The sequence below is a fragment of the Garra rufa genome, chromosome 3 (assembly GCF_049309525.1).
Source record: "Garra rufa chromosome 3, GarRuf1.0, whole genome shotgun sequence".
Taxonomy (NCBI): Eukaryota; Metazoa; Chordata; class Actinopteri; order Cypriniformes; family Cyprinidae; genus Garra; species Garra rufa.
In genome coordinates, this window is record NC_133363.1 from 18,462,444 (window position 1) to 18,475,736 (window position 13,293).

A 13,293-nucleotide genomic window follows, 5' to 3' on the forward strand; every position below is an offset into this window, starting at 1 on the left:
AATAAAGATTTTATGGGTAGTCTACAGTACATGCACATCTCTGATTATATAGCTCTCGTGCAGAAAGCTTTTGAATTATCACCCTCTAATGATTAAGGAGGATTGTTGGCTAGTGTGGCAATCTGTTTGATTTGGACATGCCTCTGACATCACTAGTTTGGCCTTGGCAGATGATACTTTTTGTTTACATGTGCTGCAATAAAATTAACACATTGCCTACTGACATTCTTTTCTCTCCTTTCCATTGGATCAACATTGATTTAAAGGCAATGCTTGATAAAAGACCAAGAGTGTGATAAGATACACAGATGGCTTGTTATGCCACAAGAAGCATAATCTTTGATGTCTATTTAAAATGTTACATGGAGATGGAGTATTTTATCTACCATGCCATATATTTAGTATTTAATGCTTTGAAGGCCTCCTTATCATTATTCTTATCTTTATGTGGGTTTTCCTTTAACAATATAAAGCCAGCAGCTGCAATAAAGAAAAAAGAAAACATGAGATGTCTTCTGCCATTTCCAGCATATTACGTTGTGTGTTCTAGCATAGAAAGCTCTTCAGGTGTTGATGTTTGATCATAATCATGAATACATGATCCTCTTGGAGGGAAAAACGTTTTTCAGGTGATACAATCAGAAAGGCTATTAGTCAGTAACGTTTATGAAAATATTTCTATTCCAAAGCATCAGCCATTTAATCTTGGTTTTGTCGCAATAAGAAGGTCATGAACACCTAATGAGATGCTTTTTGTCTAGTACAGACACACTTTAAACAGTTGTCATTACTGTCATTTGTGTCACAAATGTGTTAAATTATCTCTGCTAAACCTCTGCAGAGTGACACAGTTTGAAAGTGGTGTGAACTAATGTTATTATGATTATTTTATTTCTCTCTATTTTTCTTTCTCTCTGCCTTGTTTTTTCTTCTCTGTCATGTGAAATAGAGAGACTGTGTGATTAAAATATTCCTATTTTAGGAGTGTGAAGTTCTAGTCAAAGCAACATTCTGAAACAATCAGCCTTCCTCTGACAAACCTAGAATGCACTCACAGAGAGAGAAATAGAAAGAAAGATAGGGAGGGTGTAAGAATAAGTGAGACTGGAACTGAAACAAAGAGATGAAAGTGGGAAATTTCATCATCAGCTTAAGTAGTGGTGAGGAATCTATACACCTCTACATGAGAACAACAAGCAGGAGATAAACTGTTGTAAAACCTATTTTTCCAAGATGATTAGTTCACTGCCTTATCAGTGTAGGATAACCATTGACCACTGTTTCTGAAGAATAAGAAACAGGCCATAGTCTGTGTTGGAAAAAGAGTATTGTTATTATTATTTTTTTGTATTATTTTTTTTTTTTTACTGTCAAATTAGATACATCAGTATACACACTGTACATAGTGCAATTCATAATATGTCATAATTAATATTCCGTAAACAAGAGTGCTTGTTATTGCTTAGGATATTGCTTTTATACAACAGTTGATAAACAAGAAATTGATACTGAGTAACATACATTTAAACACAATATTGACAGTTGCTTTGTCTATTATTGCTCCGCCAACTAAAATGGTTTCAAATGACAGCAACTTATTGGCTACATTCAAAATCACAAACTTTCCTGCTATATAAAAGGCAAAAAAACAGTATGTAAAAATGATGCAATCCCACACACTATCAGTACTTGCCTAATATTAAGATTTATTGTCACAAGCACAAGCAACATTTTAATCCACTGACCTTCATTAGGCATATGTTATATATATTGTAGTGTGTGGGACTGCATCTTTTTGTATAATTTTTTTTTTTATATTTTTTGATTCAACAGTTTTTGGACTATTTTTCCTATGCATCCTGGTAAGATATGTTAACATTTGAACCTTTAAAGTGTTTTTGTAACATTTGCATAGTTGCACTTAAAGACTTTCTGTTATGTTGGTGTTTTGTGGTGGTATCAAGCACGATGGATATATTTTATGTCTACCCTAGTGAAAAATAAACATACTAAAATGACAAAAAAAAAAAAAAAGAAAAATACTCAAATTTAAAATACATTCATTTCATGGTTAGTATACTACAAATAAATTACATATTATGTACCTAATAAAAATACCCTGCAATTGTACTTTTAGTATACTAATTTGGTGTATTTAAAGTCTGCTAAATTGGAACAACTAATTTTGTACTTAATGCACTTTAATTGTACGAAAGTACTGCTGAAGTCCAACTTTAACTATACTAAAGTATATTTGATTGTGCTAAAGTGGAACTATTGCAAGTGTACTTTAGGTACACTTTAAACATTTTGCATTTAAATACATATATTATTTAAAGATCATACAATCCTCATCAATAGTGACATTAAAATATATTTTAGGCTTAATATTAAGTTGTAAGTAACCAGTAGTAGTAGTACTCCAAATAAAGTTTAATTACAATTTTTATATCAATAAGTTAATAGAACTATACTTAACATAAAATAAATGCATTTTAAATCTATTACTTTTTTTATAGGGTACTCTAATACGTCATGTAGGATGTGCTGAAGTGAACTGAGTAAACTGTCCAGATAACTTGATTTAGTCATGTGGAACTACTATCAGCCAAAAAGCTATTTTATTTACTTAAAATTAAAAGTGTAATCTGGCATTTTCTCTTATCATCACAGCACGCAGTGAATCTTTGATTAGTCCAGGCTGCAAAGGATTCATCAGTTGTACTGTATCTTTCATGGCTTGGGAAACGAAGAATGATTTTTAAAAATGCAGCTTTTGAAGGATGCAGCATCTGAATTGGGACACAACTTATATTACAATTACTTTTTGAAGTAATTCCTTATTCAAAAGAAATACCTGCTTAGGGAGTATGCAGTTTGGGATGCAATGGCTGCAATTACACTGTCAATCAAAAGTTTGCGAGTAAAATGTTTATTGTTTGAAAGAAGTATCTTCTGCTTATGAAGGCTGCATTTATTTTTAAAATACAGACAAAAAAAAACAGTAATATTGTGAAATATTATTACAATTTAAAACAAAAGTTTTCTATTATAATAGACTTTAAAATATATTTTATTTCTGTGATGCAAAGCTGAATTTTCATCAGCCATTACTCCAGTCTTCAGTGTCACATAATCCTTAGAAATTCATCTATTTATTATCAATATGCTGATTTATAAGCAATGTTGGAAACAGTTTAATATTTTTTTTTGAAAACTGTGATACTTTTTTTAGGATTCATTGACAAATAAAAAGTTAAAAGGAACAGCATTTATTCAAAATAGTCCTTACTATCACTTTTTTTGTATCAATTTAACACATCTTTGCTGAATAAAAGTATTGATTTCCTTTAAAGAAAAAAGAAAAAAATATCCGCATGACTGTTGAACAGTAGTGTATATCATGACAAAATATTTTTATTTTAAATAAATGCCTTTCTTTTTTTACTTTTTATTCGTCAAAGAATCACAAGTAAAAAATAAAAAATAAAATTAAGTAGCATAACTATTTCCGACATCAATAATAAATCAGCATATTAGTGAAGAATCATCTGACACTGAAGACTGGAGTAATTATGCTGAAAATACAGCTTTGATCACAGGAATCAATGACATTTTGTAATATATTTACATAAAAACATCTATTTTAAATCGCAGTAATAATCCAGGTTTTTACAGTTTTTCCTGTATTTTTGATCAAATAAATGCAGCCTTGATGAACATAAGAAACTTCTTTAAAAATATTGATCCCAACTTTTGAAGACTAGTGCATTTACAATTGATTTATAGGTATATAATTTATGTCCCCTTGCCAAAATGGAGGGTGCTTAAGAAGGGATTAAAAGCTGGACTGTCGTTTGGATCCATGGGTTGCACCCAAATCAAAGGGCCAAGGAAAACTGATTTTGGGTTCTTATAGTTATAAGACATTAATAACAATATTCTTGTGTTTGGTTTCATTTCCTACACTCTCCCTCCATCATATAATGCACAACATTTATCAAAAACCTACCGCCCCCCCTCTCTCCCTCCCATCTCAATATTTAAATCCTGCCGCTCTTTGCTAGTGGAAACAGAGTGTCTGTGTTTGGCTCATGTGCACGGGGGTGTGTTAGTGTTACGTAATCATCAGAGGATGAAAACCTGCATCTAGTGAGAGAGTGAGCGAAAGAGCGAGGTCAGAAGTGAGAGTGAGTGAGTGAGTGAGAGAGACAGAAAGATATTAACAGAATCCAGGCCTTCCCTTCCAGTCTCACAGCCAGTGTGACAGAAGAGCAGTTCTGACTGTGTACATGATAGTGTATATGCCTGGGTGCATGTCACAACGCTGCCAACACTCTCCGTTCTCTGGATCTGCCCATTGTATCGCAGAACTGCAGCAGAACTTTCTGGCCCATTCATTTGTTTGCATCTGACACCTGCACTGAGTCTGGACTTGACTAGACAAGTGAGTACAGCTGTGTGTGGTCTGTTGGGTATTCACTGTTTTGAGGGGAAATGTATTAGATAGTTTTCATGTTGCAGGGTAAGCCTCATGCTGTTAACTTTGTTTTGAAGTGTGTGTGTATTCAGAGATCAAGTGCACATGGTGATAAAACTACTACTATGTCAGTATTATGATTTGAGTGACTGTGTATTCTGTATCAGATTATGTGCTTGTTTTCAGTGAATTTTCATACATGAGGATTTGGTCATATGTAGAACCACCCAAATGCTGTATTGGTACTATATCGGATATTGGCCAGTACTGGTTAAAACTGTAAACATGTTGATTAATTTTGGATATTTAATTGCTTGTGTTTTCTCTATTTTTATATTTAGAGTAGCTTTACCCTCACATATGCTCATTTATAGTTCATCTAATGTATTATCTGTCTCATGTAATATTTAAATTACAATTTCTAAATGAAAATCCACTTTTATACTGCACAGTAATGGTGTGATGTCAACATTTTCTTTTGTAGCATTTAAAATGACTCATTAGTATTGTAATTTACTATACAAAATTGTATAGTATTGTAATATTTTAAAACATTTATTGATTATTGACTTCAACATGCAAATAATTATTAGCTTATCAGCTTAACAGACAGCATTTTAATATCAGTTTAACGTAAATTTGGTCAATGTGTGATTTAGAGTCTAAGTATGCACGTGCACGATTGTTTCAGGAAGGGATACAGGACAGTGGAATACATAAACTGTGTGTAAAGTTGAATCTTAACACTGTGCGGAATGCACGAACTTTGGTCAGGGGTTTGGTGCGGAACTGTGCAACATAAACTAGTTCAGTTGTTCTTGCAGCATTAAGGACATATCAGCAGCACAGTTATTTACATAAGAAGACAAATGTTTGCACAAGAACAATAGAATGGAGCCGTACTACCAAAAGGATCAAAACAAATTGCCACTTGTGTGATAGCATATCTGATATCTTCTTGACTTGGATTGATATTCGAGCAACTTGGCAAATCAATTGTATTTTGTTATCATTAACTTATTCATCATTCAACTCCAGACAGGATAAAATACCCTGTACAGAGTCCAGTCTGGTGTTGTTCAATATGTAAATGATTACAAAACACCACAGAGAAACAAACAAAGAAGAAGACCCCCAACTTTGAACACGCTGTTCACGTAAAGCTCATCAAAGGAGGATGGAATAATTTGTTCTTGACAGATAACAGTGCTCATGTACTACACATCAAAGAGTCAATCACAGAGTCTGAATTGGTTTACTGAGGGGAGTTAAAGGCTAGAGGTTCTCCGCATTGTGTGTTTGAAGTTGCAAAACAAAACAAAACTTTGTCAGTGTGTCTCATTGAAAGGGACAATATATAACAACCATATTGTTGTGTATATTATAATATATTGTGTACATTTCTTAATAATAATAATAATAATAATATGCTTCATAGATGTTATTAATATATATATATATATATATATATAGTACAGACCAACTGAAAAAAACTTGTGAAAAAATATCTTTCAGGTGGTCAAATAGCAAATAGCAAATAGTGGAGCTCTGCAGCCACCTACTGGTAAAAGTTATTTGTAGTTGTTTTGTTTTTTTTTACTTTTAAAAAACTGGATTTTCCAAAAGATGGGCAAAAATCTTACACTAAACCATGTGAAATTATCCATGTTATCCCCATGAATTAAAGTTAGAAATGTGGGTCTTTTATAAAGTGAATTTTACATAAAAAAGCAGTTTTTGTATAAAAACCCATTTTAAAAATATTTATTAATTTATATATATTTAAAAAATATCACTAACCCACTGAAATCTGCACAAATGTAGAGTAAAAACTTTAATAAACAGAAAAATATACAGTACAGACCAAAAGTTTGGACACACCTTCTCATTCATTCATAGTTGTGCCCATAAGTTTACATACCCATTGCAGAATATGCAAAATGTTAAAAAATATGAGGGATCATGAAAATTGTATGATATTTTTTATTTAGTACTGTCCTGAATAAGCTATTTCGCATAACAGATGTTTATATATACTCCACAAGACAAAACAATAACTGGATTTATAAAAATCACTCCATTCAAAAGTTTTCATACACGTGATTCTTAATCCTGTGTGTTGTTTCCTGGATCCACGACTGATTTTATGCTTTGTGACATGAGTCCTTTGTTTGTCCTGTGCAGTATTTCTTCAGAAAAATCCTCCAGAAAAATCCACATTTTCTTTGTTTTTCCAGCAGCATCTGCATATTTAAACCATTTCCAAAAAAGAATGTATGAGATCCATCTTTTCACACTAAGCACAATTGAGGGACTCATACATAACTATTACAAAAGATAAAAACATTCACTGATGCTCAAGAAAGCAACACTATGCATTAAGAGCAGGGGGTGTAAACTTTCTGAATGGTATAATCAGGGTAAATTGCACTTATATTGTCTTCTGTAAATATTTATGTAGCTTCTGAAGTGCAATACTACATGTAAATGGAAAAACAAAAAATGTGTAAAGAAAACACATCATTTTGTTCAAAGGTTTACACCCCCTGACTCTTAACACAGTGTGTTGCCTATAATTTTCTTCTTTTTCACAGTTTCAGTTTAAGCATGTCCATATTGACGTCTGGGGTTAATATTAGCTCAGATTGTAAATCCATAAAGTTTGAATTTGTGTTTGTATTGCTTAAGCATGTCTCATCTGGCCTAATGGCAGAACATTTGCACTGCTCAAAATGTAAAGACACAGAACATCTATCTGAAAGAGCTCTAATGGACAAACATCCCAGGAAGTGTTAGTCAGGTGGAAGGAGAGGTGAGGGAATAGACTGAAAAGACAGCAACAGCGAGCAACAAAAGGCCCCAAAAAAAGCTCTGCTGATGTATGGCTCTATTTAGATTGTGTACGGAGGTGGTTGAGCATGTTGATTTTACCCAGCTTGGCCTTTTAGGGCAGTGTTCAGAGTAATTTAACGCTAACTGAGCAATTTCCGAAGGCACCAATAGGCTGATCGTTATATTTTCTCTGTAATTTCCCCTCTCTGAGCCATCGTCAGGTTCATAGGTGTGCCACAGCCATCTAAATTATGGTTTATTATGAAAAAATATGTTTTTCCTTTCCAGAAGAGGGAAGCTTAACACAAAGCAGCTAATACACTTTAAAAAATGAGGTTGTTCATTGGATTTTCCCACACGATCGAAGTTCATGTTGACAAAGGAGTCTTGATGAAGGGACACCTAATCACCCACTAACTCTTTAGGTCAAAGTTTTTCTCTGTTTATGAGCTACAAACCCACTGACTCTTTTATCCAGCCACTACTGCATTTGACCTATGACATTTAACCTACATTCCAGTCAAGAATTTGCTCCATTCACTTACAAACACTTTCCTGTCTTTCATGTCTATACTGAGGAACTGTGCCTCTCAATATGTATCTGCTTGTCTACTAATGCTATCTAAGGCTTGTATTAATATTTCTTTAACTCATACAGTCAAACAAAAATGATTCAGACTCCAGATATATTTTTTGATGTTTTTTACTAGTGGGTGCAGGACACACACTATAGTTCATTTCTGTAAGTGAGGATAGCAGAACAAAGTAAACTGTAACATATTATACCCAAAAATTCTTCCTACAGTGACTACCAGTACATTAAACCAGTCTGGCACCAAAAGTTTTTCAGACACTTCGACCTGACCATGTTTTGCTTAGGTGTTTTTCTTTAATTGCTAATGCAACCTTTTTACACCACAGACTGAACAAAATTAAGCATTGCTTGGGACATAAAGCAGCTACCTAGCAACTGCATAGCAACATGCCTAAATCACTGTTTTTATTTAATGATAAATATCAGCATACATTTGTAATTAGTACTAGAAGCCAAACAAAGAAAAATCAAACTTCTAAATTTGCAATGCAGTGCTGTTTAAAAGGTTGGTGTTCACATTGAATACACAAGTGGGTGAAAAAAATGTGTTTTAATATTATGTCTGCCATCTGAGACAGTGTAGGTGAGACACAGACAGAAATAGAGTAAAACAGTGAAATGAGAGTTAGCATACCTGGGCGTAATTTGTAGTTTGCTTCCCACTGAAACACACATACACACTCTAAATACATTTGAACAGACACAATGGAACAGTTTTGTTAGACCTATCAGAGAAGTATACATTTTCTATACATTGGTATAAATGTCTTGCCAATTTCAAACTTCTGATGGCTCTGTATAATTCATCAAGCAGCATCTTTGTTGGTAGTTGTTCTGAATATATAACTGACATATTGAAAGTGGTCTTGAAATGAGATTATTTTGATGTTGTGTGCTACATTTTATTTAAAGGATTAGTGCACAAAAGTTTAGGAAAAGGAAAGCCAAGGCTAAGTATGGTGCCCCATAATCGGAATTTGTGCTCTGCATTTAACCCTTCCAAGTAAACACACACAGTAGTGAACACACACCCGGAGCAGTGGGCAGCCATATTGCCGTGGCACCCTGGAAACAGTTGGGAGTTCGGTGCCTTGCTCATGGGTCTCACCTCAGTCGTGGTATTGAGTCCAACTCTCTAACCACTAGGCCACGGCTTCCCCCAGATAATTTACTTATACCCTTGTCATGCAAGATGTTCATGTCATTTTTCTACGGATATAAGAAATTATGTTTTTTTGAGGAAAACATTTTAGGAATTTTCTCCATATAGTGGACATCTATGGTCCCCACAATTTTGAACTTCTGAAATGCAGTTTAAATGCAGCTTCAAAGGGTTCTAAACGATCCCAGCCGAGGAAGAAGGGTCTTATCTAGTGAAAAGATTGATTATTTTCTTAAAAAATGTACAATTTATACACATTTTAACCACAAATGCTCTTTTTTTAGCTCTGCAATGTGCATGCATAGTCTGTGCACTCCAGTTCAAGACAGTTAGGGTATAAACCTCAGTGCGCATATGCATCGAAGAGCTAGACAAGACGAGCATTTGTAGTTAAAAACTGTGAAGTAAACTAATGCTTTAAAACATTATGATAAACTCAAAGATACCTACCCAGGTGAAAAAACAGCATATGCTGGTTAGTTAAATTTGATGCTGGGATGCTGGTTAGGTATGTTTTGATGCTGGTTTATGCTGGTCATGTGCTGGTGAAGGACCAGCATAAACCAGCAAAAGGACCAGCAAAAGACCAGCATAAACCAGCTAAAGACCAGCATAAACCAGCTAAAGACCAGCATAAACCAGCTAAAGACCAGCTTAAACCAGCCAAGGACCAGCTTAAACCAGCGTCAAAACTTAACCAGCATCCAAGCATCAAAACATACCTAACCAGCATATGCTGTTTTTTTTTCAACAGGGTAGCCCCACACACACACACACACACACACACACACACACACACACACGCATGTTGGGTTTACATGTTTTATGGGGACATTCCATAGGCGTAATGGTTTTTATACTGTACAAACCGTACTTTCTATCACCCTACACCTACCCTACACCTAAACCTAGCCCTCACAGGAGATTGTGCACACTTTTACTTCATCAAAAAATCTCATTGTGCATGCTTTATAAGCCTGTTTCCTCATGGGGACCTGAGAAATGTCCTCACAAGGTCAAAATCTACTGGTATTCCTATCCTTGTGGGGACCAAATGAATACCAGGTACACACACACACACACACACACACACACACACACACACACACACACACACACACACAGAGAGAGATACTGGTTTGCATTTTTTTTGTAAGGACATTCCATAGACATAATGATTTTTATACTGTACAAACTGTATTTTCTATCCCCTTATCTTTATCCTACCTCTAAACCTTTCCCTCACACAAAACTATCTGATGTTTTAGATTTTCAAAACACTTTATTCTATATAATTTATAAGCTGTTTTCCTTATGGGTACCAAACATGTCCCCACAAGGTCAAAATTGACTGATATTACTATATTGTGGGGACATTTGGTCCTCAAAATGTAATGCTCTCACACACAGAAACAATACATCAACATGGAAAGACGCAAGAATGAAACAGTTTAATTGATGACCACAAGGTGGCAGCAGTCCCTTACTACAGCAGATTCAAAACAATATGGATGGTGTAGATCTACATATCTTGTGGAAAATGAAGAGTTTTGAAACACTTAGCGGGTCGTTAAAGTTTAACTTACCTGTTATTTTGGTGAATACAGTAAGGCATCAGGAGCTTCGGTTTATGTATGTTTATGTATGTTAAGTGTGTAGCTACAGATCATTCAATTTAGACTCCTCCACTGTCCGTATTTTTTAAAACTAATTTATGAAGGAGCGATTTGTTCATCGTTGTCTTTTCTGTTTGAATTTCTCTAGGATGCTTCTGCATTTGGGAGGGTCCAGGGGGAAGATGGGCATCCTGCTCATCAGAAGAGCGGGTTTGTTTTGTCGTTCTGCCCACTTGTCTCCCCAAAGCCTGGAGTATCGACCAATCAAAAAGGTCATGGTGGCAAACAGAGGTAAAACTTGTAATCCCGAGATTAAATATTTTGCAAACAGCGAAAAGACCTGAAAGTGGAAGCCTGATCCATGGATTAGTGCTCTGAAAATCTAAATACACACAGGCGCAGGAGTGCTGCATTTTAAATTAATTTAATTTTAAATTAATTTCTAAAGTGGTTTACTTGTTTTTATTTACCCACTCTCTTGTCATTATTTACTCATCCGATCCTTGTGTTATTATTTATTCAGTCACTTGTCAAATCTGCATGCTAACACATGGCCTCTTAGGGGGTTTTCGCAGGGATTTTCGAAACTCTTTGATGCCTGTACCTCCAAAAATTATGATTTCCCTTTTATACCATTTTTTTCAGTCAATTTTATGATGCTTTTTGTTGTCATTGTTTTGTCCTTTGAGGAAGGGCTCATTTTGGGGTGAACTACCACTACCATCCACTAACCACAGTATACATTTCACAAATTTGAATAGATTTTTTTCTTGTTTTAAAATCGTTTCTCTTTCTCCCATCAGGTGAAATAGCCATCCGGGTATTTCGGGCATGCACAGAGCTTGGAATCCGTACAGTGGCTGTATATTCAGAGCAGGACACAGGGCAGATGCACAGACAGAAGGCAGATGAGGCTTACCTCATTGGCAGAGGCCTGTCCCCTGTCGCAGCCTATCTCCATATTCCCGACATAATCAAAGTGGCTAAGGTTAGGCATTTATATATCTATCCGTCAGACTGTGATTCACCTTATCTGTCACACTCTGAATGACGACCTGTCTGCAAAGTGCACTAAACGCATCTCTTCCAGTGCTTAGTATTCACATCAGCACTTCACTATATGGTGCTCAAATAGATCCATTCCTGTTTTTTTGGAACAGTGTCAGAGATGCCAGCCAGATTCAGATCCTTTGGCGAACTCCCTCATTATGCCACAGGCAGCTCATCTCTCAAACCAGCAGCTTAGCCACCACAACAATGCACTAATAATGCATAAACACAAAGCATAACACACACACAACACCACACCGTATTAAAACCGAACAAGCAGCCAACATCATTGTCTCTAACCTCAGCAGACGGTCTCAGAATAATTAGTCTTTCTCCAATGCAATTACCATGTTGCACGCAGTCAGCCAACAGAGAGAGAGAGGCCTTTCAAATTCTCTCTGATTGGGATTTTAATGAAATTAGTATTTTCCAGCATCAGAATAATTAGGCCTGACTGCTGTGCCACATACACATCCCTGACTAATGTTTTTTTCATTCTGCTCTCTTTTCTCTCTGTCTTTCTATCTCTTGTCCCTTCTGCGTTTCTCTGCCTGTGCTTTTCTCCCTCTCAGGAAAATAATGTGGATGCAATCCACCCTGGTTATGGCTTTTTATCAGAGCGCTCAGACTTTGCCCAAGCCTGTGCTGATGCCGGGGTAAGATTCATTGGTCCTTCCCCAGAGGTGGTGCGCAAGATGGGGGATAAAGTGGAAGCCCGTGCCCTGGCCATAAAAGCAGGTACCAAAAAACTCTTTTCCCTCTGAGATTCCTTTATACATGGGGCTGGGGTAAACAGTACCAGGGCAATCCTAGGGTATTTGCAATATAATAATGAAATTCTATATTTATTTATGCAACAGTTTTTTCTGGTCCTCGAATCAAATTGGCGGATAGGAGTGCGATATTAGAGCATTATCAGAGCTCCAACAGCCGTTTCACAGTTTGTAATCGTATCACATTTTGCAGTACTTCTTACAGCGAGTGTAATAGCGGACGCCCAAATCCAGTATCATTTTATAAATATTACTGTTGAATGTGCTTGTTCATAGTTCAAATATGCAGTTTTTTAATAAAGATAACATATATTTGAAAATTTGCATCTATGTTTTTGGACATGAGAGCTTCGGATTGTGAGCAGCCATTCTGCACTCATGAACCTGCACCTTGGCCACATCTTCTGGAATTTACTGCTGACTCTGGTGTCTCTATAGTGGTTAAACATGAGATATAATTCATTTTGGATAAATGTAACGAATTTTGGCAAAATCTCATCATGTTTATGTAAATTCAATGCTGTATATCAGAGTGCTGCCTTTGTACGTTTGACTGAATTGCCTAGCAGATTTATGATGGCTGTTGTTGTTTATTAAATATTATTATTCAATAAATAATATTTTATATAAATAATAGTAGTATTTAAAAATGTTTAGTATTGAGAAACGGTGTGTGTGTTCATGATGGTGATTTTAGTTACATTGTTCCGCCATTGGATGACAAAAAGAGTCAGCAAGAGGGACTTTTATACTGAAAAATAAACCCGTTAGAAACGGAAGTTCTT

The 13,293-nt window shown here is 35.4% G+C and overlaps 1 protein-coding gene across 1 annotated transcript in view; it reads left to right on the plus strand.

The window, feature by feature from the left end:
- Positions 1-4,210: 4,210 nt before the first annotated feature.
- pcxb (pyruvate carboxylase b) overlaps positions 4,211-13,293 on the plus strand; it is a 315,031-nt gene continuing 305,948 nt past the window's right edge. The window contains exons 1-4 of the mRNA XM_073835799.1: positions 4,211-4,447; positions 10,834-10,976; positions 11,489-11,673; positions 12,308-12,473. Coding sequence (XP_073691900.1) covers positions 10,835-10,976; positions 11,489-11,673; positions 12,308-12,473 — 493 coding nt within the window. The 5' untranslated portion in view covers positions 4,211-4,447; position 10,834. The remainder of the gene's footprint in view (positions 4,448-10,833; positions 10,977-11,488; positions 11,674-12,307; positions 12,474-13,293) is intronic.